Source organism: Podospora anserina, chromosome 2 (genome assembly GCF_000226545.1).
Source record: "Podospora anserina S mat+ genomic DNA chromosome 2, supercontig 2".
Taxonomy (NCBI): domain Eukaryota; kingdom Fungi; phylum Ascomycota; class Sordariomycetes; order Sordariales; family Podosporaceae; genus Podospora; species Podospora anserina.
In genome coordinates this window covers 3,232,583-3,260,534 of record NW_001914858.1, presented here as the reverse complement: position 1 = coordinate 3,260,534, position 27,952 = coordinate 3,232,583, and the positions used below count along the sequence as shown (strand labels likewise).

The window sequence follows — 27,952 nt, the reverse complement described above, 5'->3', positions numbered from 1 at the left end:
CAGAGAAGATATTGCTAACCGCTGCAAATGCTTAGTCAAACCAAGACAAGGCGTCGAGTTGAATCACCCACAATTAGGGAAGCTTTTTCTCACACCGATATCGACTGGAACTGTGATCAAAATCCCGGAGGTTGCAGATTATGACACCAAAATGAAGATGCGGCTCGCTTTTGACATTGTTTGGGTAGCGTATCGGGTTGCGGCTCTGGCCGGGACTGATGCGCAGCTTACGCGCGAGTGGTGGGAGGCAGTGCTGGCAAAACATGTTGACGATTCGGAGGAGGGTAGAATGCGTATATGGACATGGGTCAAGATGAAGTATAGGGGGCAAGGCTGACGATGGAGGTACGGACCAGCTTTCGAGTGGAAATGACTGTAAGATGTTGACCATCTTGGATTATGAGGCAAGGAAATAAGACATACTGTAAGTAACAAATTGGTGTAAAATCACACAAACAATGTACTGGTATCTGGGGCTAGATAAGAGAACTTATTCGAGACGCTGGGCAGCTGTACCTATATCCGTAGTATCTCTTGTAGTTGGACTATCTTTACCACCCTGTCAGTGCTTGCTTAAACTTTTTTTGGCCTGTGACAAGTTTGTTGTTACGAATCATCATGGTCTTGGATGAGCGTTGATCAGATGATGTTACCAACGAGTGATGATCCCCCGAAACTGAAGTTGCTTCCGGATGCCTATACCATTTTCGCTTTATATCACAGACTTCTTGCCAATTGTGTCTGCCATTCCCTTCTTCCCCAGGAGTGACATCTTACAGTAGGACTGCACCTTCCTGACCCCGTTCCATGTTACCCGCCCTTCTGCTTCCTTCCTGCCCACCTTCCTACCCACCTGCCATCCTTCCTGCCCTTCTTCCTACCCAAATCCCTCCCCATCTCCCTCCCTCTTTCCTCCACATATCCCTCATGCCTTACAAACATCTCCTCCGTCAGCACCTTCCAACAAACAGCAAACAGCTCCATGACCGGGCAACAACCCCTCTGGTGTATCGGTTAACATAGCGGATTCTCATTCCGTTGCGCTGGGTTCGACTCCCAGGAGGGGTGGTTTCTTTTTATCTGATTCGAATTCTTCTTTATCCAGAACACTTACTTGTAATGGGAGGTTGTGTAGGATGTAAGTCATGGTGTTATATGGGGGTTGGTATACGTAGGGTTAGGGTTGTTGATATAAAAAACGCTGGTGAGTGTTGGCTCTTTGTGCTACAGAATGCTGCCATCTCTGCTCACAACTCGTGAACAGACTGAACCAGAAACGTCAGATCACTCTTCCCTGTATCCTCTTTCTACTTAAATATCAATGAATCATGACGCACAAATATCAATCCTCTATAATGGATTACCGTCCACCTCTTCCTACTAATTTTCTTATTCACCCCCTCAAAGCTCATCCCTCCCAGTGGTAACAGCCGTGTCCTCCTTCTTCTCCTCCCCAACCGTCTCCTTAACAACCACCTTCTCCGTAGGCTGCCAGTTCAACGCCTTCAACCTCTCCGAAAGGATAGGATGAGAGAAGTGATAGGCGGCAAAAGCCCAATCAGCGTCCATGGTGCTCAAGTTCTGGATCTGCAGCTTAATGAGAGAAGAAGCCAGCTCAGCATTGTACCCCAGATTGTTGGCAAAGGCGTCGGCTTGGAACTCGAAGCGGCGGCTGAGGATGTTCATGAGGAACTTGATGACATTGTCGGCGGGGCCGAGGATGTCGCTGAAGAGGAGGAAGCCGACGATGATGGGGTGCTGGGCGTGGAAGCCAAAATCGGCGTAGAGGGAGTTGTTGTTTACGAAGACGGAGAAGAGGGCAAAGATGTAGAAGAAGTGAGCCTGGTTGGAGGGTTAATACAGTGGTGCGAGGAGTGACGAGGTGAGAGACATACCTGAGAAATACCAAACAGCTTGGTGGTGTGGCCCAAGCTCCAGTGACCAAGTTCGTGGGCGAGAACAGCAACGACCTCCTCGGTCTCGCTCTTCTCAATCAGAGTGTCGTAGATAACAATGTGCTTCTTCCAGGGGAGACCAAAAAAATAGGCGTTGCTGTGAGCGCTGCGCTTGCTGCCATCGATGACGTGGAGTTCGTGAAGGGGGAACTTGAGCTTCTTGGCGAGGTCCTCAACGTCGGTCTTGAGCTTGCCTTCCTCCAGGGGAGAAAGTTTGTTGAACAGTGGCAGGATAGCAATGGGGTAAATCGTAATCATGAAGACCTGAAGACCAGCGCCGAACATCCAGAGGTAATAGAAGAACTGGCTGCCAGTCTTCTTAATGATGGCGAGGAAACCGGCAAGAATGGGAGGAGTCAAAACCACAGCCAACAGGTTGGACTTGATCATATCCGTGACGAAGAGCTTCGGGGTCTGCTTGTTGAATCCAAACTTCTCCTCCAGAACAAATGTCTGGTAGATGTTGGACGGGAGCGAGACGACTTGGTGGATGAAGATGAAGGCCAGAATGAACACGATAGATTGCGAGATTTCGCCGGTGAACCGAGTGGGTGCGAAGCGAAGGAGTAGGTTGCCAGACCATGACCAGAGCTTGGGGAGAATATCGAAGTGGTAGAATGCGAAGTTTTGGATTTGACCGTAGAGACCGTTGATCAGAGAGAACTTGGCCTTGGCGCGTCCATAGGCCTGGCTCTTGTCGAAAACCTCTTGTGTGACTTCATGCTGGAGAACGGCGGGGGGCTTGGTCTTGGTCAAGACACGATACTGGCGAATACCGAGGACACCTTCGAACAGGAATTGGGCAACAGAGAACCCGATAATTAGCTTCTTCCAGGGGAATAGCGGACGGTCGAGGAACCGCGCGAGGCGCTACAGTTGGATCCATGTTAGCTGGGGAGGATTGAACGGGAAGAATGCGCTTAGTGCATACCTGTAGAATATCCATCGTCGCGGAGAGGCTGCGACAATGAGAGCTGTCGCAGACTCGGGAGACGATTTAACGAGGGACGGATTGAGGGGTTGTAAGATGGACAAAGTCCTTTGCTGCCTTGTCGTTCCCGTCAGAGAACAAACTGTCCTTGTAGCGCATGCGCCCCTTGCTGCAGGAGCGTCAGTAATCCGCCAAGCTAGGCTTACCTCATAGCTGATTGTGGGCTCTGATTGGCTATAAATCTCCGATGGCCCTACTGCAACGCTAACATCCCAGATTGCATGTTTTGGTCGGATGAAACCTCACACACCCAGGTTGCTATTGTTCTTTGCTTTGTCACTTATCCCATATCTTGTGTTAGTACCTTAATTGATGACTGGGGATATCTCTTGCCTGTGAGGCTGACAGCCGCGAATTGAGGGTTCAGGAAGCAGTTTTGCTGAAATATGTTGGAGCATTGGCGTCTTCTTTAGCCAAGAATTAAAAGCATGTGGCCGTTGCCTACAACAAGATAAGTCCATGTCCCTTTCAATGCAATATCAATTCTCTTTATGTACGTATGAAGGAGTAGAAATGCCTCCCATTCACTGCCTTGGAATCCTCATGTTTGCTTTAACCCTCTCCAACAGTTGCTCCCTCGTGTCTGAGTCTTGAGGGTGAAGATTTCGCTGTTGGCTGGTCAGCATCGATGAAGACAGAACAGTGCTCCCAACTACACAACATACAGCGGCGAGCCATCTCCGGAGGTCTTCTTTAGACCATTCCTCTGGATTACCAGTTGGGTCTGGGCATGTGGGGAACATGTCTCCTCCCCAGATCGCCCATACGGCAACACCCGTCACCAGACCTGTGAAAGCTGTTCATGTGTTAATGAAAGCTGATCTTCCTTGCCGGGGTCTTAGTATGTTACCTAGGAAAGCATTCTATGATATGTAGTTAGTGAACTGTTACCAAAGCTTGAAGCATACACTTACTCGTGATCTCATTGCATGATCGAGTGGCGTTGGCATCTTGGCTTACACTGACGCTCAGTCCTTGACAAACAGTGTTGTGAAAACTCTGGCTTTTGGATAATGATAAAGAAGTCCGGCAAGGAACCTCGAGGGCAACTAGCAGGAAAAATGAACAAAAGTAAATAAGTCCTTCGATAAGAACAGGTGTTGTCGTCGTCAACGCTCTTACCTTGGCCACCGACAGCTAGCGCCACAAAGCGGGACACGTCACCCAGCCACAGTCAGGGCGCTATGACCTCCTCGAGGACCCCTGGCGATGGCTTGGGCGTCGAGTGTGCAGGAGCCCCACCCAAAGCGAGCCAATTCGGAGAAACCCACACAAACTGAATAATTTTGAGAAATCCCCTCCAACCCCGACTTTGAACTTCCGTAGACCGTTTACAGGAGACTCATCACAGCCGTCAAAATGCCTCAGGAAATCGGAGATATCAAGCAGGTGTGTAAATCACGGCCTGGCCAGTTTTTTGGGCCGAATCAAAAAAACCGACAAAAGCATTTTTGACTGACATTTTGTGTTTTTAGTTCATCGAGATCTGCCGCCGGTCGGACGCCTCCTGTACGTAACCTACCGACTCGAAAACTAGGAAATGAAGGAAGAAGGGCAATGAAGAGATGGGAACTGACTCGACTTTTTATGGATACAGCCGCGCGGATCAAGAAGAACAAGTCTCAGATCAAGTTCAAGGTCCGCTGCCAGAGACACCTCTACACCTTGGTTCTCAAGGACTCCGACAAGGCCGAGAAGCTCAAGCAGAGCTTGCCTCCCAGTATGTTCCTCGACGAATAGCCGCATTATATCCGGAAGAAAGCATGGAACTGACCAGACGACACCGCAGCCCTCGTCATCACTGACATTCCCAAGAGAAACAAGAAGGTCCAGGCTTAAATTCTGACGACTGTCTCCTGAAAACAACAATGGAAGCATGGTCTAGAGTTTGAGCTCTGCCGGGGCGGGGTTGGTGGCGTTGGCATGACGGAGAAATTCGACTTTTGTGCTGGGTCCAGGCTTCAAGTCTGCGACTCGATGAATACGGCGTCTCGGGAAATAAGCGATACGATTTAGGAACGAACGTGGGAGTTTACCTCGTCTTTGTCTTGTTGAAAGGCAGGAAAGGGGTTCTCTTCAAAACAATGGATTACGTCCGGCTGCCAACGCTATACAAAACAAATCAAGACAAAAAAACACCTGTACTGGTTTGGTCCCTTGTCTTCGGCGTGATTATGTGAATTTGGGCTGGGTTAGCATCGACAAGATGTTGCTCCATCTGATCGAATCCACTGCGTAACTGAGGCTTAGACTGATGCAGCAGCAGCAACCAAATGGCTTTGGAGGTTGTGATCAGCGTTCCATGATCACCCATTCCATTACATGATGGTAATTGCTAATTATGCCAGGTTGCTGAAGTGTAATGGTTTCCTCGAAACTCATCTGCAGTGAATTGATCTCAAACTGCATGACGTGTTACCATGTCCGGACACGTCCGATCCCCGAGTTCGGGTGATGTCCGCATGGGGTAGCCGATTTAACGGTGTCACCACTCCCGTCAATCGGGCTCACTCCCCGCACCGAGTCCCGCGAGACCTCCATGTCATAGCCCCACACCTCCGATATGCCCCTTTGTAAGCGGATCGCAGACACATCATGCGTCCCCCTCCATCGCTAAATTGGGACAGAACCGAGAATATTGCCAGGCCTGACGGCGGCGGGCGAAGCAATCTTGGTTGACCGCAGCAGAGGCACAGGCGTCACGGGACCACTCGAGATTTTTCGTGGGGGAAATTGCACGCCTTTGCGCATTCGAAACACGCTGACAAAGAGTTGGGTTCGAGACCGTTGACACCGCTGTCAGGTAATAATTTTAACGGAGCTCAAAGCTTTCATTATAGCGTGGCCCCCCTGACTGTCACCCGGTTCGTTGGAAATGCATGCTGGTGCCCAATCAGGAGCTTCGAGAAAGCCAAATGTTACCCAATGGGCTCATCAAGCAGTAACCCCCCTGTTGCGAACCGTCGTGCATCGTGGCTAAGCAGTGCCGCGTCCAATGTCCAATGTCCATCCGTCATATTTTCCTGCTTCTCCCCCTTCCGTGATCTGTACCACCACACCTCGTACCTTTCTCACCCCTTTCTCCTCTTTTTGTTATCTTGTCGTCGAGAGTTGAGGTGAGAGATAATAAACAAGCCGACTGTGACCAGCTTCTCCCCAGATTAATAGCCACCGACCCCACCCTCGCCTATACTGCTCCTCTTTCCCTTTCTTTCGCGTCCGCTTTCTCTCAATCATCGCTATTTTATTGGTAGTCAGTCCAGCAAAGCCAAACGTCAGGAACCAACTTCGCCCTCATCGTGCAGCTATATCTCGGCGAGTAATAGCACTTATACGCCGGAGATCATTTCTAGTCAAAGACACCGGACCGAAGTCAGTTGCGAAAAACTCGGCAATCGAGCCCATCTACTTGACCAGCGAAGCAATCAACTTGCGCCGCTCGAGACTCCTTTGTTCTTAGATCGCATCACACCTCCAAGCCATTGACGGCCGACTAGCTAAACATTGTTCTCGGCTCACACGCAGAGAAACCTTTGTGTCTCACCCGAGGCCGTAGTTACACGACAGGTGGAATTCTGGTCAGTCACAACAAGCCATGACGCAGGCCATTGCGAACGGCCGGAACGGCCAGAACGGCTACCACGTGGACACCGAGCCCGAAAGTTCTAGCATCAGTGCCAGCAGCAGCAACGCCAGCGAATACGGCGTCGAAGGCACAAACGGGATCACCAACGGCACAGGAAACCTCACGCTCAACGGGAATGGGAACGGGAATATCAGAGATCGCATGCAACGCAAAAAGTCCAGCCCAATGATGCCTAGTTTTATGGTTTCGGCGCCGGGAAAGGTGATTGTGTTTGGTGAACATGCGGTTGTGCACGGCAAGGTAAGAAGCAAGCGCTTGGAGTTGGTTGAATGCGACGAAACTGACGTGGGCGCATCTTGCAGGCGGCGATCGCGGCTTCAATCGCTTTGCGCTCCTACCTCCTCGTAACATCGCTCTCCAAGTCGAGAAAGACTGTCACACTCAAGTTCCCAGATATCGACTTTGACCACTCGTGGAGGATTGACGAACTGCCCTGGGCCATCTTCCAGCAGCCGTCGAAAAAGAAGTACTACTACAGTCTCGTCACCGAAATCGACCAGGAGCTCGTCGCCGCCATCCAGCCATACCTCGCCGATGTCTCGCCGGATAAGCCGGCGGATGTTCGCAAAGTTCACCAGAACTCGGCCGGTTCTTTCTTGTACATGTTCTTGTCCCTTGGATCACAGTCGTTCCCCGCCTGCCAGTACACATTGCGCTCCACGATTCCAATAGGCGCAGGACTCGGAAGCAGCGCCACTATTGCTGTGTGTCTCTCGGCAGCCCTGTTGCTTCAGCTTAGGACACTTTCTGGGCCCCATCCGGATCAACCGCCTGAGGAGGCCCGCATGCAGATTGAGCGCATCAACCGATGGGCGTACGTCTACGAGATGTTCATCCACGGCAACCCCTCCGGTGTGGACAACACCGTCTCCACACAGGGCAAGGCCGTCATGTTCCAGAGAACGGATTACAGCAAGGCACCTGATGTAAAACCACTTTGGGATTTCCCCGAGTTGCCACTCCTTTTGGTCGACACCAGGACGCCGAAATCCACGGCGCATGAGGTGGCCAAGGTGGGGAGGTTGAAGGACACTCACCCGAAGCTTGTTGGCAGCATTCTTGATGCCATTGACAAGGTCACGCAAACATCGGCTGAGCTCATTGCCGAGGACGATTTCTCCACGGAGAAGGAGGACAGCCTTCGCCGTGTGGGCGAGCTGATGAACATCAACCACGGTTTGCTGGTCTCACTTGGCGTCTCACACCCCAGACTCGAACGTGTCCGCGAGCTGGTAGACCACCAAGGGATAGGCTGGACGAAACTAACCGGTGCCGGTGGTGGTGGTTGCTCGATTACTCTCCTAAAACCCGGGGTTCCTAGAGAGAAACTCGCTAGGTTAGAGGAGCAGCTTGACGAGGAGGGCTACCAAAGATTTGAGACTACGCTTGGTGGTGACGGCGTGGGTGTTTTGTGGCCTGCGGTTCTAAAAAACGGCACGGTGGAGGATGAGGAGGGTGGTATGGAGATTGATCAGGAAAAGTTCCTCAATGCGCAGGGGAATGATGGTGTGGAGAGGCTGGTGGGTGTGCATGGTGGCATGCCTGGGGAGAGGGAAGGGTGGAAGTTTTGGAGAGTGGAAAGTAACCCGGATATCTAGAAGGGGTTTGTCATGCATGCGTATGGGCGTATTATTCGATTCATTCACCGTATGGCCGGTTTTTTTTTCTTTTCGCTTGCGTAAGGCTTCTAATGCGACTTTCTATTATTATTTTGGACTAGAGAGGATTTCTTGAGGTGGTGATCAACATGGGCCATGGGCAGCAGGGAGGGAAGGCAGGCAGGCGGGGATAGGAGTTAATGATTCTGTGGAAAAAAAAGAGGGGGGGGGGGAAGCTTCAAAAGAAGGGGGCTATTGTGTAATGGTGATACTTTTGCTCGGTTCTGTACTAATATACTTGTGGCTGCTATCACTTCTTGGTTCAGGATTTGGATGGATGATTTATTAGAACATTTCTACGTTGCGGTACCATTTACTACCTCGGGATATTTTACCTCCGGTTTTCGAGCATCTTACGTAGTAATTGTTGAATCAAGGCAAGAGAAAGCCGCAAGCAGCCGGGATGATGGAAGATAAATAAAGAATTTGATTTGTGTTTTGTTGTTGACTTGAGTTGGTTCTCTTCTTGCAATTGTTGTCTTTGACATTGGGTTGGGATTGTTGTCATGCTCACCCCTGCCCGAATTCCTTCTGGAAGCTTTGGAAACCAAGCTTGGGCTTGAGTGTACCCGCGTCTCCCTGAAACCTCCCGTCTGGCTTGCTGCCCCGCCATTTCAACACACTCCAACTGCCTGAAGTAACAGCTCCCTTTTTTTTTGGTTCTTTTCTTGTTTTGCGACAATGCCGCCCAAAGGAAAAGCGGCGCAAAAGCCCAAAGCGGGAAGTTGTATGTTTGTTTTTCTTCTTCTGCTCTATTGTGTTTAGGGTTTTGGTTGGTATTGTGAATGCTAAGTATTGTTTGTTTGCAAGCAGCCACCACCACCGTCACCACCACCAAACCATCAGCTCCGGCTGCACCTAGTACCAACAACAACAACAACGCTTCCAAACAACCAGAAAAGGAGGAACCTTCCACCGTCGCCGAGTTATCGAGATATCATTTTGAGCTTTGTCACCCGTTCGAGGGAAAGAGATCGACGACGCAAGCGGATCAGCTTGTCTGGCTTGCTTCACGGCTTGTCACCCGGCTGCCGGTTCGGTTTTTGGGTGCAAAGGGGCAGAAGGATTTGTGGAAGACGGTTAATGAGCACTCGCTTCCTGCTAGGGGGTTTAATCTGAGGAAATATAAGAAACGGCAGCAGCAACATAAAGGTGTTGACTCACGGGGGAGGGATATCGGGGAGTATACCGCCAAGGAGTGGGGAATACGGCAGGAGAAGAGAGTGACGTTGTCTTGTCTGCAGCTGCAGTCGCAGAGGTTTAGGGAGCTGAGGGATAGGCAAAAGAGGGGGTTTGTGGACTACCAGACGGGAGATCAGGTTTTGGTTACTGATTCAGAGTATACTGAGGAAAAGCAACGACGGAGAGAGATGGAGAGGCTAAGCAGGGAGTTGTACGGCGCGGAGAGGATGGCGAGGCAGGGGAAGCTGGCGCTGGATCCGGAGTGGGATGACGTGGTGCCGATTGTGATGGAGGATCCGGAGAACGCCCTGGCGGCGATTGCGTATTCTCCTGACTACGCTGAAGGTGAGCCCAGCCCCTTTTATCACCGCCCCATACTCCAGAGAATCGAGACTAACAGCTGGTTCAAGCAATGTCCTACCTCCGCGCCGTCATGTCGGCAAAAGAGTACTCCCCACGCTCCCTCAAGCTGACCGAGTACATCATCAACCTCAACCCGGCGCACTACACCGTCTGGCTCTTCCGCGCGGCCAACATCTTCGCCATGAAGCTCCCCATCCCGGACGAGATCACCTGGCTCAACCAGATCGCGCTGGAGAACCTGAAAAACTACCAGATCTGGCACCACCGGAATTTGTTGGTAGAACACTACCACCCCTCCATCGCGTCTGACCCTCCGGCGCTGGCATCGTTTGCTACTTCGGAAAGGGAGTTTCTGACCCAGATATTGGCGGAAGACACAAAGAACTACCACGTGTGGAGCTACCGCTCCTGGATGGTGGGCAAGCTGGGGGTGTGGGGGAACCCGGAGGAGCTGAGGAGCACAGAGGAGCTGATTGAGCAGGATGTGAGGAACAATTCGGCTTGGTCGCATAGGTTTTATTTGGTGTTTTCCGATCCGGAGAACTGCACGCCTGGAGAAAAGTATGCGGCTACCGAGGCGGACCCAAAGGTGCCTGGGGAGATTGTTGATCGGGAGGTGGCTTATGCGGAGGAGAAGATTAGGTTGGCGCCGCAGAATCAGTCGGGGTGGAATTACTTGAGGGGGGTGTTGGTTAAAGGGGGGAGGGGGTTGAGTTCTGTGAGGGAGTTTGCCGAGGAGTTTGTCAAGGGGTTGGGCGAGGGGGAGGAAGGGGAGGAGGTGAGGTCGAGTCATGCGTTGGATTTGTTGGCCGAGGTTTATAAGGAGTTGGGGGAGAGGGAGAGGGCGGATTTGTGCTTGAGGAGGTTGATGGAGAAGTGGGATCGGATTAGGGGGGGTTATTGGCAGTGGAGGAGGGAGGGGTTGGAGTTGGCGGAGGTTGCTGCTTGAATGTTCAGGATATGACAGGTGAAGAAGGATCTTATATCATGGTTACAAGTTGGAAGGGCACTAGTTGAACATGGCAGTTGGAAGCTTTATTATCATTATGTACGTTAGGTTATATGTACCCCCATCCATCTTTATGTCGTTACCCAAAAAGTCCTTCCATTTTGATAAACCGACCCTCCTGTTCCCGTTCCCGGTTTCTATACCACCCTTTTCCACCTTAACCATGCCACTCATGTGCGCTTAATCCTTGATCAGAAACTCCTCAATGTCCTTATCCTCCTCCTCCTCTTTACTCTCCTGCAATCTTCTTTCTTCAGCCTCCAGCAGCTTCTTGATCATATCCCTCTGTCTCCTCCTCGCCTTTTTGCCCCAGTCAGCGGCAGTTGACCCGCCCTCTGCGTCTTCACCTTCAGAGTCTGTGTCCTCGGGTATCTGGACTTTGCCCCGGAGCTCGTTGGGGGAGATTTTGGCCTTGGCCTTGGCGGCGAACTCGGCTTCTGTCGCTGCGTGCTCGTCTTCGTAGGAGGCCATTTGGGCGCGGCCGCCGAGTTTCATCAGGTAAGGGCGGAGGAGGAGGTCTAGCGGTGGGGGGTTAGTGGGTGAACAGAATGGGAATGAGGGGAGGGAGGGAAGACGAACAGGCGCCGGCTACGATGATGACTCGGATCCATTTTTGGGGGGACATGTTGTCGAGGGTGGACTTGAGGTTGGTGGTGAAGCGGTCGCCGATGGTGGTGGCGAGGTTGGCGAGGTCGTCCATGGTGGGCAGGTTATTTTGGTGGGAGTTTGGGGGTGTGGAATAGATAATCGGTGACGGGATTGATGTTCAAGGAAAAGGCGCAAAGATTGGGGGGGTTATGTGGTGGGTTGAGGGAGTATGTATAGGTTGAAGATGCGAAAAGGATGCGCGAAAATCTACCATGCAGGCAAGGAGCTCGACGTAAAGGCGGGAGTGCTGCGGTGTGCTGCGGACCCCGCTGTAGAGTTAGGGGTGTGTACTTCCGGCAGGGCCGGCAAGAAGAATTGAGAATCAGAAACTTTAGTTTTGTTCTTGTATTTTTTACGGTGATCAAAACTGGGCCTGCTCAGTCTACCGGCTAGATAGCTAACAGTCTACCTTGTGATGCCAGCCTTGACAATCAACACAAACAAACAACGCCGTCATTCTAGACACCGTTGCGGCTCTTCCACCACCGTCTCTCCCCACTTTCAAGCTTGCATAATCCCAAGACAACTCTAAACCTATTTTGATTCTAGTGCCAATCTGGAAGTCCACCGCAAACCTGCTGACTTCGCGTCAGTGGCCTTGCACACTGCGACGCGTCTGAGCGCGTCTCTCATCGACATCTGCCAAGACGTTTGAACCCGTCGCAACAAAGAAAGGATGGCTGATCAAAGTGAGGATGAAATCCGTGAGGTGTGTTTATTTTTTTATGTTTGAGTGATATGTAAGACTTGGAACTGACAAGAAATGAATCTAGCGGCTGAAGACGGCCCTGTGGTTCTCCATCGGCAAGATCGTCGATGAGGAGTCCATGAGAAGGAACAGGAATGCCACGCCGCAGTTTATCGGTGCGCTGACGGATATGGTATGGAGTCAGATCGGTAAGTTCATGCTTTGGGTTGATCAGTAGCTTCATCTGAAAGACATTCTCTTTCATCCTATCTCATACAGCTACGGGAATATCTCATCTCATCTCATCCCATCTCATAACATAGCCGGCTGCTGACCACCTTAAAAACAGAAAACGTAGCTACCGATCTGGAATCCTTCAGCCGTCATGCCAACAGAACAACAGTCACCACAGACGATGTCCTGCTATTGGCTAGAAGAAACCAAGATTTGCACTCCATCGTCAAAGACATCGTCGACAAGGAAAAGACGAGGAAGCTAAGGGCGAAAGCGAAGGGGAAGGGCAGAGCGTGATCCTGAACTCATAACACACTTCAAATGCCATGGCGTTGGGTCTTCTTTTGTATCATACTTTAGGTTATCACATTGTCTCATCTATAACACCCCATTTTCCCCCTCCAAAAGCAATACCCATCATCTCTCCTCCTCCCCCTCCTGTTCCTCCCCCCTCAACCCCTCCCCACACTCCTCCCACTCCTCCTCATCCATCTTCACCGTCCACGCCAACCCACTCACCACCGTCCAAACGCTCCCCATCAAATTAAACAACACCAACTCCATCCCCACCAAGCTCGAAACCCCCTCCCAGCTAAACGCCCCCCAAAGTCCAACCTCATTCACCCCCTCCAACTCCCCCCACCTCCCCGCCCTCGCCAAGTAAGGCCTAATCATCGCCGTCCAGCACAACGCTGCAACCGGGCTCATGATCAACCTTGACGGCCCAATAGCAAACACATCCGTCGCCAGCGCAGCAGGTAATCGTCTCAGTTTATTGTCCCGAAAGGTGCGCTCCCTGCTTGCCTGGGCGGCGCGGTTGTTTTCCGATGGATTGGGGCGGAGCTCGGCAGACCATATGCCTGGGTTGGCCGAGTTGATTGTTTCGGCGGGGTTGCTGCTGAAGTTACCGCTGAGGGTGTTGGAAGAGTCAGCTGCTTCGACGTCGAAGGAGATGAGGGTTGCGCTGACTTCTAGCTCTTCTTCCTCTGAGGCGTAGTCGTCCGTTACAAGGGGGATGCCGGCGCCCGGGGTGGTGGTGGTTGTTATGCTTTGTCTTCGGGGGGGAACCTCTGCGGTGCGAGTGGTGGGTTGTGGTTGTTGTTGTTGCGTGGGTGCGGTGGCAGGTGGTGGGGTGGATGATGAGCCGCTGACAACGGGATGTTGATCAACAGGTGGAGGGATCTCGAGTGTAAAGGTCGGCGGGACGGGAGTGATATCCTGGAGCGCTCTGCGTTTCGCCGGCCGTGGGTTACCGGGGAGTGGTAGATTGTTTATAATCTTCATTCGGAAGAACTTGGCAACGTGGTTGTAGACGATCATGTAGGCGAAGAATCCACCGAGGGGGGCAACGCCGAGGAGGGTGCCGCCTATCCATTTGAGAATTCCGACTGGACAGAGGGATGTTGGCAGCGGTGGGACGACAATAGGTGATATGCTTGAGCCGGGGATGAAGAATCTCCAGTTGGGAAGAAGTTCGGTTGCCGGAATGATGCCGAAGCGTTGGAACGTGGTGTACACAACCAGGTGGAGACGGATATACATGGAGGCATAGCCAAGTCTAGATACATGATTAGCCAGCGTATGATATGAAGCTATTCATGGTGAGAACATACATTGGGTATTCCTTGACCTTTGGGGCTACCATGCGATCGATCACTGCATTCAGGCCAAATGCTGGCAAGCCGCCCAAGAAGTGTGCAGCTAGAGATTGATCCTGTCTGGCGAGGGCGAATGTCTCTGTGAATGGCACTCGACTGTACCGTTTGTATAGCTAGACTACAGTCAGCCGGGAGTTTGCAGATCTGCGGGATAAGTTCTCACCAAAATGCGCTGTCTCATGCCATTCACGCCCCAGACACAGGCCGTATCAAGAACACCGCCTAGATTGAGCAGTCTGTTTCCCCACCTGTCCTCATAGACATTATGCCGATGAGAGGACATTGCATGAGCATCATCGGGGCCGTTGTCAGGCTCAGCGACACCTATCACCGTCATGACTTCGTTATGCGACCGAACGACATCTCTGTTGATGCGCCGGGTTTCCGGGTTGATTGGGCGACCCCGCTCATCGTATAGTTGACGATATCCATCATGCTCGTTGTCTTGTTCATTTTGCTGGGAGGTATTTGGGAAGATTACCTCGTCATAAGGAGATCGTCCCTGTGAGATTGGTTAGACCGTTGGATCGAATCCTCCATGGCGTCAGAGTTACCATACCAGAGCCATTGAGATTAGGGGCTCCAGAAGACCCATGGTGGGCAACTGTTATAAGCGATGAGTTGATCAGACCAGCTGATTGACCCATCTCCCGTCGAAATGGGAGCACGTTGAACAGAGGACGTTGGCTGGGCTGAGTGGGACGCAAGCACGTCAAAGCTTCCTTGCAGGATGCCAAGAACAGGTCGACCGGGGTAATGAGCGCTAAGATAACCTTATTTTACCAGCTCTTATCGCAAAAAAATACAGGAACTGGCTGGGCAAAAAATTTGGGGTCGCGACCAAGCAGCGTTCAATCGACCGCATTCGCATTCTCAGGAAAACCCACACAGCTGCGAAAATGGCCACACGACAAGCAGCAAAGACCACCTTCGAGGTTGGAAATGTTATACAGCCCATCTATACCGGAGGATCTGTTGCGCTCGAAAATGGCGCCAGAATCCTCGCCTCGACACTGGGCGAAAACGCGGTGCTCACCGAATTGACGACTGGAAAGAATCTGGCCGAGATTGAAGGAGATGGCGAACCGATTTCGACCCTGACCATTACGCCTTCGGGGTCGCACTTGATTGTGTGCTCCCGGTCGCTGACGATGCGAATCTACGCCCTCACAGTCTCCCCAGAATTCGACTCGATCGAAACGACACTCGTCCGAACCTCGAAGCCACATGCCACCCCTGTGGTTGTGCTGGCCGTCGACAGAACAAGCACATTGTTGGCTACTGGTGCCGCCGATGGCGCCATCAAGATTTGGGATATTGTTGGAGGATATGTAACCCACACCGTCAGCGGACCGAGTGTTCTCATTTCAGCCCTGCACTTTTTCGAGATCGCCGCGACCGCCGCCGACACCACAATCGACCGAAGGCCCAAGAAGGGCTCGCGAAAGAACGACCAGGATGACGGCACCAACGGTGTCGACTCCAAGTTTCGGCTGGCCTGGGGCACACAAGACGGCAAGGTCCGCATCTTCGATCTTCACAAACGCACCGCGACTCCCGTATACTCCGATGCGAAAAGGAAAAGGGAGGCGCACGAGTCTAATGTTCAGAGCATCGACTACTCGCCCGAGCAGCATGCTTTGCTCACAGGCAGCAGAGATAAGACGATGACGATGTGGCTTTGGGGGGAGAATGGCTGGCAGGGAACGCCAATGCTGCGGCACGAGTTGGTGGAATCTGTAGGGTTCTTGAATGAAGGGAAGTGGATGTACTCAGCCGGAGAGAGCGGTCTCTTGCGGATATGGGACTCAACTACACACCAGGAAATCACTGCGAAACAAGACCCCAAGGCGGAGGGCGAGGCTATTCTTTCTACCGTCTACTTGCCAGAGAAGTCCTTGATTGTGTGCGCCCAGGCCGACTACACGCTCGCCCTCTATCAGGTCCCGAAAGCAGAAGATATCAGTGCGAGTGCGGGAGAGTTCTTCTGGGAGCCGTTTAGACGGATATCCGGCACACACGACGAAATCTACGACTTGGTCTACCTTCTACGAGATCAGTCCATGATGGCGCTTGCGACGAACTCGGAGGATATTAGGATAGTATCTGTCAAAACAGATAGCGGGGAGGAGGGCGGTTCCTATTTCGGGCACGACGTTGCCTTGCTCAAGGGACACGAGGATCTCGTCATGTCACTGGATGTGGATTGGTCTGGTCACTGGGTGGCCAGTGGTGCAAAAGATAACACAGCCAGAATATGGAGGGTTGATCCTGCAAAGAATTCTTTTGAGTGTTATGCTACCTTCACTGGTCACCTGGAGTCGGTGGGAGCAGTGTCTTTGCCCAAGGTTGCTCCTCCGGAAGACTCTGAGGCGTTCAAGAACCCTCTCGACCACCCTCCAGCATTCCTGATTTCCGGTTCTCAGGACAGATTTGTCCAGAAGCGACTTATTCCCCGACCATCACAACCGTTCAAAGAGACAACTAGTCTCAGGAGATTGGCGCACGAGAAAGACATCAACGCCCTGGATATCAACCCATCTGGAAAGTTATTCGCTTCTGCGTCACAGGACAAGACGGTCAAGATTTGGGACACAGAAAGGCTCGAGGTGCAGGGTATCCTCAAGGGCCACAAGAGAGGTGTATGGGCGGTCAAGTTTGCTCCCCTCCATACTCCAGCCATCCAAGGCGAGACAGGTGGTGCTGTCTCTGGAAAGGGTGTCATCGTCACTGGCAGTGGTGACAAGACTATCAAGCTGTGGAATCTTTCCGACTACACGTGTCTTCGCACCTTTGAAGGACACTCCCACAACGTTCTGAAAGTGGTGTGGTTGCACATCCCCACAGTCGAGGAGGATCCCAGCAGGAAAAATGTCCATTTCGCTTCCGCTGGCGCTGACAGTCTCGTCAAGATCTGGGACACCAACACGGGCGAAACAGAATGCACCCTTGACAACCACGAAGACAGACTGTGGACCTTGGCCGTGCACCCGAAAAGCAACACGATTGTCTCGGCTGGCTCCGACTCCAAGATTACCTTCTGGAAGGACACCACATCCGAGACCCAGACCGCCGCCACCGAAGCCGCCACCCGGCTTGTTGAGCAGGAGCAGGAGTTGGAGAACTACATCCATATCGGTGCCTACAGAGACGCCATCGTCTTGGCTCTCCAGCTCAACCACCCAGGCCGCCTGCTCAAGCTTTTCACCAACGTTGTCACCTCGCCTACTCCTGAAGCGGGTAGCTTCACCGGGCTGAGAGCTGTCGACCAGGTTCTTGCTAGCTTGTCAGATGAGCAGCTGTTCCTTTTGTTGCTGAGGTTACGAGACTGGAACACAAACGCGCGCACGGCACCTGTTGCGCAGCGGATTCTCTCCGCGCTGGTGAGGAGCTATCCGGCTGATAAGTTCTCGGGCTTGAGCGTCAAGGGAGCGAGGGGGCAGAAGAGCTTGAAGGAGGTGCTTAATGCGCTAAAGGTGTACACGGAGAGACATTACAAGAGGATGGAGGAGCTGGTGGATGAGAGTTATTTGGTGGAGTATACCTTGAGAGAGATGGATGCCCTGGCGCCGTCGCTGAAGGCGGTGAAGGAGGATGGGGAGGGGGATGTGGACATGATCGAGGTGTAACCTTGGTGGAATGTTGAGATGGCTTGTTTTCAAGGAGTGAAATAACGAAATATACCATAACTATATCACGCAACATTTATTCATTGTTCAATGTTATGAAGGGGGCATATATGTGGCATGAAGCCTTGATGCGATGTCCCTCCTGAACTCAGGGTGTTGCTCGTTCATAACTTATGCTATTCTAGGCCATAACGATTTATGAATGTTTAGCTCACTGGCGAGATTACCTTGATGGCACAAAGCTTAGACCAGCCGTGGAACCTGTGGTCATGTACCTGAGAACAGCAGCCTGAGCTAGGCAGGGATATGAGAGTGGATTATTGAACCGTGGCTGCTTATGGCCATAGGAAATCCTTCAGCCGAACGTGGCAGATATCATGGGACGTTATCTTCAGGGTTCGGCGACGAGAGAGCCAGAGATGAAGGGGTAGCGGTGACCTGAGCACGGAGGCGAGTTCTCGATTGGGAACGAGAAGAAACGAACGGCTCTTGCAACACACGCTCCCCTGATGTGACAGCGTAGTTTGGCAACTTTTCCGTGCCAAACTAGCGATTCAAGATCGCCCAAAGACCGGTTGTCAATCATGATCTTTCAGCAAGCACACAGCGAACGCTATGGAGTAGTGTAGCTACCCACCTTAGGTAGTCGGCACCTGAGATCCTTCACACCTCCCGGCTCAACTGGAACTACATCAATTCACATTTATGCCAATCGGCTGACACCGATCCTACGGATCTACCTTACAAGGGTCAGCCAATGATGTTCGGGCCTCCCCACAATGGAGACGTAGGGCTGGGATCGGGCACTGTCTATCCTTGCCTTGCCATCAAGATACCGACGGGATGTTTCACGACCGGGGGGCTCTAATCACCAAACCCTCAGAAGGATGTTCTGGACCATCACCTTGGCACGAGGCGGTAAACGGCTTCACGCCGACAGCTGGCGATCAAAGGATCCACCAGCTCATCTCGTGGTCACCGGTAGTCTGACAGGCAATCTGTAGGGGGGAGATGAAGGCGCTTTGCCGGATGCTCGACGGTGACCATCAGCACGAAGGGGGGGTTGACGGTTGAAGAGGAGACACCAGAAAGCATGAGCACGCCATCTATAAGAACGCCCGTCTCCCACCTCCAGACAACACATATCCCTCATCACCATCAACACTCCCATCTTCAACAGCCTCAACCATCTACTCTACCTCAACCAAGCCCCCAACCATCACCACCAAAATGCAGCTCACCAACCTCCTCGTCGCCATTATGGCCACCGCCTCCGCCGTCTCGGCCACCTGCCACACCTCAGGCGTGACCTGGAACGACAAGGCGGCCGCCCGCCGCGCCATCACCGACGCCTGCACCAAGGGCCGCTTCTCCGTCACCTTTGGCATCCAGGAGAAGATCTTCCTGTGCGTCAACTCTGGCGGCAAGCAAAAGATGGAGTTTTGGGTCCAGAACAAGGCCAACTCGCGCCGCAACTGGGACGACGCCGACTGCATCCACCGTCTCAGCAGGGAGGTTGACGGGTGCGGTCAGAACAAGGGGGGTTACAACAATGTTGATAACTGGTACTACAGGTTAGTGTTTTCTTTGGTGGTGGTGCCGACACTTTTTGCTGACATGGTTTTTGAAAAATAGCGCCGACCCCAATGAGGGCCAGTGCTAGATTTTGGCCTGGTATTGAGCTAGAGATATTCTCTTGAGAAGACGGTGGAGAGTGAAAGGGAGTTTTGTTTGGGAGGGGGGGGGGAGGGCGGTGATGGGAATAGAAGATAGAGTTGGGGGTTTATAGATAATATCTTTCGATGGGGGAGATGGGTCGGAGAGTGGGATATGGGGAACATTTGGCCTGGTTTAGATGGTTGAGCTGCCAAGATGGGATTTTTGTGTAGCTGGGCTTTTTGTTTCCTTGCTGCTTCAAGGCACATTTTTAATCAACAATGGCCCTGCGGCTTTTGTTTTCTTTTACATCAGCTTCGATTTGGACTCGTGACTGTTTGATTGTAGATGACGGCTGGTGTTTAGAACTGGATGGAGTGGGTATCTCCTGACAAGGCAGCGAAAGAAGAACTTAGGCTTCGCTTGATGCAGGGGATAAGAAGTGACTTGATCCTTGGAGGCCAGTTTGAATGTCAAGTATTACTCTGATTGCATTTATTGTGTTTTAATACATTCAACTATTTGATGGTGGTTTAGGTGGATAGAGGTCTTTAGGGAGTTGAGATTTAGGCACCAAGGCACATCTCGAGATGTGGGCATGTGTACATGTGTCGTGAACGAAAGATGGGGATTGATATTCGGGACTGAGGCCTTGGAAGAGAGTGAATAGGCCTCTGAATATGGTAAATGAACCTTGAAAGATATCCAAAAGGTCTTGAGTCCATATTTATTCCAAGGGGCTTCAAGATAGTATAGAGGTAGTCTAAGATAGTCGAAAAGCGTTTTAAATTAAGGTAATGAAGAAGTGTTTAAGGACAGTGAAATGGTTTAAATATAGTTAGGGGGGTAAAAGGATAGTTCAGGCGGATCCAACGATAATTTAGGACAGGTGAAATATATTTAAAAAAAGTTAAAAGGTGTACCTCGTCTCTTTCAAGCCTTTGAATGCATATTTCGGTCTCTACTGTAAGGCATCGAAGAGGGCCATGGTGATAAGGTAAGACACAAGTTTTAGTATCAAGCATGTAGATACAAATAAAAATGTTAAGCGAGTGTAACAATCCAACCATGATATACCTTACCCAAAAAACTCCCAAAGCATCACAGCCCGGCCCAAATGCCCGCCGCCCTGCTCATCCACACCCGGTTGTCTTGAATGAAGCCGCCCTAGAAAAACAGATGCCAGAGCGGCGGCAGTGGACTGAGAACAGTGGCACACGCAGCGAGGCTACTCTTCGTCACAAGGAAACGATGCCCAATCCGTCTTTTGGCCGGCTGTCCGCTTCTTTTAGTTTTCAAATACTGTTTGAGGGTCACACATGGGGATGTTCATGATCCCCGGCAGAAGCTTGACATCGCCGTTTGTGACCTCCTCGATCAAGTTATTCCGGTGTTCCCCATTGAAGTGATCCGGAAGCTTGTCGAAGCCTTTGTTTCCCCACTTGGCGTGGCGCTTCAAGACACCGTCAAGCTGTCAGCGGGTACTCATGCAGTCGTGCTCGGGGTCAACATGTTTGTGAAATGACGTACCTTCTTGCAATGTCCATCTGCGTGATCCATCCCTACATGAGATCGTTTTGCCCATCCATCAATGGAGACCCGAGAGTCTCTGTGCCTGGCAAGACCGGCATTCGATTCGGCTCCGAACCTCCACCCCAGTTGCCCCAGTTGTGGTCTATCATCGTTGGACCTCCAGGGAAAAGAAAGTAGTGCTGACGGGTTGTCGATGCACATGTTGGCCACATCCTTGTCGCCGGACTGGAGCCATATGAACTTGTCGACCCCAACCTTTTGGCAGTCCCACTCGGCGTGGATGAGAACAGGGCTGTAGGCTCGGAGATGCCAGACATGCGGAATCAGGAAGGCGTACAGGACTTTGACCATGGTGGATTCCGTGTCAAACCTGTTCATCGGCTCGACCTTGAGCAGCTTGCCGTTGCTCATCATGCTGCTGAGATAGCTAACTCCATCTTTCGTCTTAGAGAAGGCTTGGTGTTGTGTAATGTCGACAATTTCTTTCCAACTCATCACAATCCAGTTGAACTGCGATGCGAGATCCTCCGTCACGGGCTCGTTTCTACAGCCGAAGTGTTAAGGTCTAACTGTCTGATGTGTAGGATAAAAGGACATGGGGAAAAGGACGAGACCTACAGGGGTTTTTTTTTTTTGGCGTATTCCTTAGCCTCAGCCAGGCCAAACTCTATGCCCTTCATCACTGCCGACTCCAGCTTCTCTCCAATACCAGGATTCTGAGAGAAGAAATTTCCAGACGAGAAAGCCTTCGCAAAGACTGGGCCTGCCAGCACACCGAAGCCAGCGCTCAAGATATTCAAAGTCATGGTCAAAGACTCGTCCGCCTTTTGTTCTGGTGCAAAAGTGCTCGAGAACTTGGACAGTGTCGTGATAAGATTGACCTGAGCTGCTTGGATTCCATCGTACAGCTCGTAATAGATCCCAGCAAGCTTCACAAATGAACTCAAAAGGAGAGCTGCTGCCGGCCGGCGTTCGGATTCGTCACTGCATTCGACTGTTGCAAGGCAGTTGTTTGTGGAGGATATCGAGCCGCAGTACATGCCATCGGGACCGTTGAGAAGACGGCTCACAAAAACAGGGAAAGGCATGCCAGACTTTGCGCAAGCGTCCCACTTACCAACAACATGCTTCCAAGCCTCATCAACCTTGAGGGTTTTCCAACGGTCGGACTGCCTGTAGCTGCTGTTCCTCGCGTAGGGGTGTTTGCAGGTGATGTTGGCCCAGTCTTCCTTGATCTCCTCCATTGACAGTGACGGAACCTGAGAGACATCATTGGGTAAAAACTCGGCAAGGCCGATCGCCCAGTCTGAGACGCCGCCAAAGTTCATTGACTTCCACAGAGCCTCCCGACGCCCTTTGTTGTTGTTGTTCATGTCGGCAACCCAGTCAGATCCGTACACCAGAATGTCACTCATGATGCCTTCATCGTAATAGGTGCGTGATGACTTGTCGTAATGCAAAATCTCCTGAATCTCTGTATTGGCGAGATATCCGGCGGTGCGTGTGCAACGTCCAGGTTTTGCTCCGGAGAGTGCCCCGGTAAATGTACACATAGGACCGGTGCAGGATGGGTCGACCATCCGAAAAGACCGACCATAGCTGGTAATGCCGATGATGAGCTTGGTTGATGAGACGCCAGTTTTGGTGACCATGGAAAGTGCATTGAGGGTTTCCGTCCTGTTGATGTGTGAGCGAAGACAGTTGCCTGCTGGGCAGCCTGGAGAGGACCAAGGACTGTCAAAGTCCCATTCTAGGATCAAAGTCAGCGGCTGCTTCTATACGATGGAAAACAGATCGAAAACTCACGGCCATGCAAGTCGTAAGTCATGTACACAATGTAATCGACGACCTTGCTGATCTCCCCAATTGGAAACTACTTGAGATACCAGTAGGAAGCGGGAGCAGCGATCGCCAACTATTGTCCTGAAACCGGTGTTAGTGGCCGACGGAAAAAGAGACATGGCCAGCTAAATATCTCACTCACCACGGAAGCTTCTGTCTCAACAACTTCAGGAGTTCCAGATATGCCAGTCCATCGAGCGGGTCGGCACTAGGAATATCAGGGAGATCTGGCGCACCTGGATACTCCCAATCGAGATCCACGCCATCCAAATCATGGTCCATGACGAACTTGGCGATGTTGGTGGCCAAAATCTCCCTGTTGCCCGGTTTGACGCCTTCTCGAGAAATCCAAAATGAGCTTGGGTCAGTAGACGCTGTCCATCCACAGAAGGCAATGATTCTCTTGAAGCCTCTCATCTTCACAAACTTGTCGAACTGGTTTTTGAGTTTGCTGACACCCACGGCAAAGTTGGAGGATACCTCCCCAAAGGCAAAATGCACATGTGTGTATCCTGTCGGAAGCTGGGTGGCATCCATAAACAGGCAAGGCCGCTCCTTTTTGTTAGCCGAGCTCCAGGCTTCAAAGTAGCCTATCCTCTTGAACTCTGACGGAGGGGAAGCATTGTTGATGACCTTCATCCCACAGTTGGAGATGCACCCGACCCTTCACGGCTTGATAGGAGTACCGAATGGGGCACCTTTGACGGTGCAGAACTCGGCTGTCGTGCCACATTGACCCCAGACAGTGCAGCAGGCATTGAGCGGGCATGGATTGAGAGACGCAAGATCTGTCCCCGGCGGTGGTCAGGTGGTTCCCGGCTTTTGTGGTCCACAGATGGCGTTTGGGACCGGAGCGGAAAGTGGTGGGTTTCCTTTGCTGAGGCAGAGGGTGTTGCCGACATATAACTTGTCACAGCCATTCCAGCCCCATGTGTTCTCATTAACCTTCTCCAGCTCCTGGACCGTCAAGCCACTGGCAGCAGCTATCTTGTTGCAAAAATCTCCGTTCTTGACAATGTAATAAGCGCAGGTCCCATCAGGCGTAGGCTTTGGTCGAACGTCGGGCAGTGTACCAGCCGAGCAGCAAATGTGCTGACTTGGACGGAGTGTGGCACAAAAGTGCTTCTGTGGATTTGAACTTGGTGATGTCGTTGGCGTTCTTCAGCCCGCACTTTTGGGCCAGAGATACGCAGCTATCGCCGGAGGCAACTTGGATCGTCCGGCACTCGGCCACATGAGATGATGTCTTTGCCATAGCGCGATTGAATGGTGAAACGGGCGTCGTCCAGTTGCCGATGCTGTTGGTACCATTGAGAAGGGCTGTTCTACTGGGCTCACGCAGCCAAAATGTGGAAGGCTTGAGTGACTCCCGTTGACCAAGTCCCACGACACAATGCGACAAGGACCAGGCCTCGAGTGCATGCTGTACCCTGAAGAGCCTCAGTGCCACATCAGCGGTGGTGTCGAGAAAGACTCCCATGGTGTATTGTGCGGTGCGGTTAGCCCCACAAAGCTGGAGACCAGTCAATGTGTTGTCGTCGCGGTCCTGGACGAGAGCTATGAACTCTTCTAGCTGGAAGAGAGCCACCCCCTTCATGTCAAGTCCTCCCCCAATATACACACCCAATGTGGTGTCTCCATAATTGACCACAAGTCTAATGCTGCCGTCAAATTGCTCCGTTGCTGCGCTGGTGTTGAAGAGAAGAGATGCCTGGATCTCTCTGATGACTGCGAACTTCTGGCCAGGAATTTGAAGGTCCGAAACAGATTCTGAGAATACCTCGATGTTGGCGGTGCTGTTCTTGGTGCCTTTTTTGGTCAAGCTGTCGAACACCTTCGACTGCTCATCAAGGACCAAGTGCCCTTTATTGGTGGAGCGACTGAGGACCACGAAAGGTGTGGTGATATTGTCCTGATTGTCAACGTTGGGGCTTGGTGAGCTGAACGCAAAGCTGAGATGTGGTGGCTTGTCGCAAGTCGTAAGCTGATACACGGCGTGGTAACGAGTCCAATTCTGGGAGGAACCGGAGTCGTCACAGCGAACAGGGCATTTGATCAACGAAAGAGAAGAAAAGTACCCGGCAAGGCTCTTTAGGCTTTGAGATGCCGCTGGTTGGAAAAGAAGTAGGCAAATAAGATAGAAAACAGCCATATTGAGGTCCCTGTCGTTGGGTTTCCGAAAGTGTCAGGTAGTCTTTGTGATATCCATGGCATCGAATGTCTGGACACTACGATGCTGAAAGCTGGCGAGTACCGTCTTTTGAAGGAACTCCTGAGCAAAGGCCATCGAATACCATTGTGCAATGACATTGATGGATACCTCGGTTTCTTGTTTACTGAACGTTCATCCTCTTTCGAGAGGCGGTTGGCGTTCGGACGACATTCATTCTCGGTAGCTCCTCGGGACGAGGTTCCTCGATGTCCATGGCAGAGAGCTCCAGAAAGGGGCTCCGTTCCGCCTGACATGCCAACTAATTCCCCGAGGCTCAGACTTGTCCATCTTCATGCCTCTGGACGTGTCCACTATTCACATTTTTTCTCGGTGTTTGGGAATGAACAGGACCATTGATCCCCCCTTTCACCGGTCGAGACAATCCAACATCTCGTAAAGCAGAAGAAGATCGTGTGGAGTTTTGTTTGTGTGGCGTTCCCAGCTTCCAAATCAAGAAACGTGACTGATGAGAATGGCTGATGAGAATGACTGATGAGAATGACTGATGAGAACGAGGCAGGCACCTTGTGAAATTTGAAGCTGCACAAAAGAGGGGCTGCTTCACAATATATGAAAGCCACAGCGACCCACAAACGAAACTCTAAGCCGAAGCTGCAGGCAGGAGGGTCTGTTTTACATGGTGGCGTTCAAGTAACAGCCCAAACATCCCCACCCCACCGGCCCCGAACAATGTCCTCCAACCATCTTTCAGTCCATGTGCCTCGGAAAGCAGTCGAGCTCTTTCAACACGGCCCGACAAGTCCAGTGGTGTTGGGACAGGAAATCCCCGTGCCTTTACACGAGAAACTCACGAGCATGCTTTCCTCCACTCTTGAATGTGTGCTTGGGTCGATCTTGTAGGCGCAGTCCTTGACGGGTGAAAGTTCCGGCTGCACTGGGCAGGGGTATTTTACCACTGTATAGAAGCTCATGGAACCAACTGGCAAAGGGCAAGATCCCGCACGCTCAACGTCCGGTAAGATGCCGTTCCTCGAGAGGTTGAAGAAGATGACGTTGTCGACTGAGCGGCTCCACCCCTTGGCCCCTGGAGGAATCTGTGATTCGCTGGGTTCACAAATATGGCTGATTGTCAGGGGGACTATTAGGAGGAACTGTGACGAGGTTGAGTTGACCAGATTCTTTACGCCGGGAATGAGCAGCCAAGGGTCTGACGCGATGCTTTGGTAGTTCCCAGGATCGCCCCACCCAAAAATCTCACTTTCGTCGACTGAGCCAAGATCAGTTCCATTCGCAGTTGGCGTTAGTGACTGAAGCGGCCATGTAAACATCCAGTGGATGGGCCAGAGAACGCTAGGGTTGTGGATGGCGAATACCACAGAAAGAGGTATGTGGGCTGGTATGTCGACTGATTTCTGGGGAAGACAAGATCCAGTTGAACGATACTTGGCGAAGGCTGTCCACTGCATGGCGAAAACACGAGAGAAAAGAATAGGATAAAGTTTTGATGCTGCACATGGCGAACGTCAGGGGTCATGAATGTACTGTTTCGGCAAGTAAGGAAGATGGGAGAGAGCACCCTCACGGATGTGAAATTGTTGGTCTTCTACCCAATTTCGGTGGCATCGATCGGAACTTAAAGTGTCCTGCCTGAACCTCAGGAGGTACCTGAGGTACCCATCCTTGAACAACCGCCCCAATGTTTTCAGATATGTCGCCACCCACAAAACTCAGCTCAAGTCCCGTCAGTGGATTCGAGCAGCCGGTCTGATGATAACAGGTGAATCATGTGCTTTCATCTTTTCATTGTTAAATTACTGTTAAAGTGTAAATTATTGGATTCAATGCTTATTAACAATTCATTCATGGATATTATTCAATTATATTCACAGGGGACAATATATCCATATAGAAATATGTCTATACAAGAAACATGGGATCCATTGGGGCCCAGCAAGAGACTCGACAAGGTGTTCGTACGTCCCAACATCAACATATAGTCTAAGAAGCTTATATCCTCAGCATCGTGAGGCTGACTGATAACAGCTGCAAGGCGCTTAACATGCGCAAGCCGGATTGCCACCGCCATTTCGCGTCATGAAGCTTAAACACAATTGAGCAAACTTTATCACAGGTCCAATGCAGTATAAATTTCTGTCTTACTCTGCCATTTCTTTTTTTTCCCCGCAGGGACAAAATCATCAAAGGTACGTTTCCATCACAAACCCTATGCTTCCCGTGGTTTATTAAAAAGAATGCGTCTCAGAACTTAAACCTTTGTTTTTCTCATCATAAGAAACAATGTTTCTTTCTTGAGATGTTTCATTGAGTTATAAACCCCCAGTCCAACAATCCCCCAGGCCCTCAATTCCCCAGCGCCTCAATTCCCCAGTGCCGTATTCATTCTAAGAATTTGTCTGACTTGAGACTGAACCCTCATCCCATTAGAATGAATGGATTATTTTTGGTCATCATTGGCGCATTACACCATCTGCCCGCTTTCTATGGTACCAAGCGGCTTTGATTGGGCTTAAATGGTGTGCTTGGCTCGTTCTGGGGGTAGGATGGAACGGGGATAGGCCGATGTACTGAGGTTGTCATGGGAGGAAGGGACTGTGGGCACTTGGAAGGCAGGCGGGAGAGGTGGAGGACACCCTTCCCCCTAAGCTTTCATGACATCACCTTGGTAGCTGAGGTCTGCGCGGTAAAGGGAGCACTGGGGCAAGTAAAAGAAACATGACGGTGATGAAATCCTGCAAAGAATGCCCAAACAACTTGTTGCGAATGACATCAGGTTTGGTCTTTGGAGGTCTGGCAAGGGGCACGCATATTGAATCTGAGTCTGTATCTTTTGCGTAAGTCCTAGCGGGGGATTTGGACAAACCGCACTTTTTTTTGGGCTTGCACGAAGAAGTAAGTGGTTTCTTGATTGGGGATAGATGATAGGATCATTGATACTTAGGATTGGTAGCTTGAGGTAGATGTCAAATTTGTCTCTGGTACTGTAGGTACACCAACTCAGGGACTCAGCACTAAAATTATGAGAGAATCGTGATTGGAACACAATTTCAAACGGATATCATGGCATGT

General features: G+C 51.4%; 11 protein-coding genes across 11 annotated transcripts, besides 1 other annotated feature; 6 read left to right on the top strand and 5 right to left on the bottom strand.

Annotated features, from left to right (window-relative positions):
- The first annotated feature begins 996 nt into the window (after window positions 1-996).
- Window positions 997-1,068, top strand: a tRNA (tRNA-Glu).
- A 333-nt stretch (window positions 1,069-1,401) lies between these two features.
- PODANS_2_9310 (uncharacterized protein) lies at window positions 1,402-2,901 on the bottom strand (the record flags this gene model as incomplete). Its single annotated transcript, XM_001911702.1, has 3 exons — window positions 1,402-1,842; window positions 1,896-2,825; window positions 2,887-2,901. The coding sequence occupies 3 exons, from the start codon at window positions 2,899-2,901 to the stop codon at window positions 1,402-1,404; spliced, it is 1,386 nt and encodes a 461-aa protein (XP_001911737.1).
- A 569-nt stretch (window positions 2,902-3,470) lies between these two features.
- On the bottom strand, window positions 3,471-3,896 carry PODANS_2_9300 (uncharacterized protein; the record flags this gene model as incomplete). The annotated part of the gene is made up of 3 exons (XM_001911701.1): window positions 3,471-3,742; window positions 3,797-3,809; window positions 3,861-3,896. 3 exons carry the CDS (start codon window positions 3,894-3,896, stop codon window positions 3,471-3,473), a joined length of 321 nt encoding a protein of 106 aa, XP_001911736.1.
- A 409-nt stretch (window positions 3,897-4,305) lies between these two features.
- PODANS_2_9290 (uncharacterized protein) lies at window positions 4,306-4,785 on the top strand (the record flags this gene model as incomplete). The annotated part of the gene is made up of 4 exons (XM_001911700.1): window positions 4,306-4,335; window positions 4,422-4,455; window positions 4,544-4,666; window positions 4,736-4,785. The coding sequence occupies 4 exons, from the start codon at window positions 4,306-4,308 to the stop codon at window positions 4,783-4,785; spliced, it is 237 nt and encodes a 78-aa protein (XP_001911735.1).
- A 1,756-nt stretch (window positions 4,786-6,541) lies between these two features.
- PODANS_2_9280 (uncharacterized protein) lies at window positions 6,542-8,190 on the top strand (the record flags this gene model as incomplete). The annotated part of the gene is made up of 2 exons (XM_001911699.1): window positions 6,542-6,832; window positions 6,895-8,190. 2 exons carry the CDS (start codon window positions 6,542-6,544, stop codon window positions 8,188-8,190), a joined length of 1,587 nt encoding a protein of 528 aa, XP_001911734.1.
- Window positions 8,191-9,296: 1,106 nt separating this feature from the next.
- Window positions 9,297-10,744, top strand: PODANS_2_9270 (uncharacterized protein; the record flags this gene model as incomplete). Its single annotated transcript, XM_001911698.1, has 2 exons — window positions 9,297-9,777; window positions 9,843-10,744. Coding segments are annotated over 2 exons (1,383 nt in total), but the record flags the coding sequence as incomplete, so codon positions are not given.
- Window positions 10,745-10,984: 240 nt separating this feature from the next.
- PODANS_2_9260 (uncharacterized protein) lies at window positions 10,985-11,504 on the bottom strand (the record flags this gene model as incomplete). The annotated part of the gene is made up of 2 exons (XM_001911697.1): window positions 10,985-11,322; window positions 11,384-11,504. The coding sequence occupies 2 exons, from the start codon at window positions 11,502-11,504 to the stop codon at window positions 10,985-10,987; spliced, it is 459 nt and encodes a 152-aa protein (XP_001911732.1).
- A 624-nt stretch (window positions 11,505-12,128) lies between these two features.
- Window positions 12,129-12,378, top strand: PODANS_2_9255 (uncharacterized protein; the record flags this gene model as incomplete). The annotated part of the gene is made up of 2 exons (XM_001911696.1): window positions 12,129-12,161; window positions 12,226-12,378. 2 exons carry the CDS (start codon window positions 12,129-12,131, stop codon window positions 12,376-12,378), a joined length of 186 nt encoding a protein of 61 aa, XP_001911731.1.
- A 413-nt stretch (window positions 12,379-12,791) lies between these two features.
- PODANS_2_9250 (uncharacterized protein) lies at window positions 12,792-14,627 on the bottom strand (the record flags this gene model as incomplete). Its single annotated transcript, XM_001911695.1, has 4 exons — window positions 12,792-13,932; window positions 13,988-14,145; window positions 14,196-14,534; window positions 14,592-14,627. 4 exons carry the CDS (start codon window positions 14,625-14,627, stop codon window positions 12,792-12,794), a joined length of 1,674 nt encoding a protein of 557 aa, XP_001911730.1.
- Window positions 14,628-14,931: 304 nt separating this feature from the next.
- On the top strand, window positions 14,932-17,661 carry PODANS_2_9240 (uncharacterized protein; the record flags this gene model as incomplete). Its single annotated transcript, XM_001911694.1, has 1 exon — window positions 14,932-17,661. One exon carries the CDS (start codon window positions 14,932-14,934, stop codon window positions 17,659-17,661), a length of 2,730 nt encoding a protein of 909 aa, XP_001911729.1.
- Window positions 17,662-18,891: 1,230 nt separating this feature from the next.
- On the top strand, window positions 18,892-19,324 carry PODANS_2_9235 (uncharacterized protein; the record flags this gene model as incomplete). Its single annotated transcript, XM_001911693.1, has 2 exons — window positions 18,892-19,235; window positions 19,297-19,324. 2 exons carry the CDS (start codon window positions 18,892-18,894, stop codon window positions 19,322-19,324), a joined length of 372 nt encoding a protein of 123 aa, XP_001911728.1.
- Window positions 19,325-21,464: 2,140 nt separating this feature from the next.
- Window positions 21,465-24,844, bottom strand: PODANS_2_9230 (uncharacterized protein; the record flags this gene model as incomplete). Its single annotated transcript, XM_001911692.1, has 7 exons — window positions 21,465-22,600; window positions 22,657-22,723; window positions 22,767-22,773; window positions 22,835-23,356; window positions 23,408-23,480; window positions 23,526-23,817; window positions 23,882-24,844. 7 exons carry the CDS (start codon window positions 24,842-24,844, stop codon window positions 21,465-21,467), a joined length of 3,060 nt encoding a protein of 1,019 aa, XP_001911727.1.
- Window positions 24,845-27,952: the final 3,108 nt, after the last annotated feature.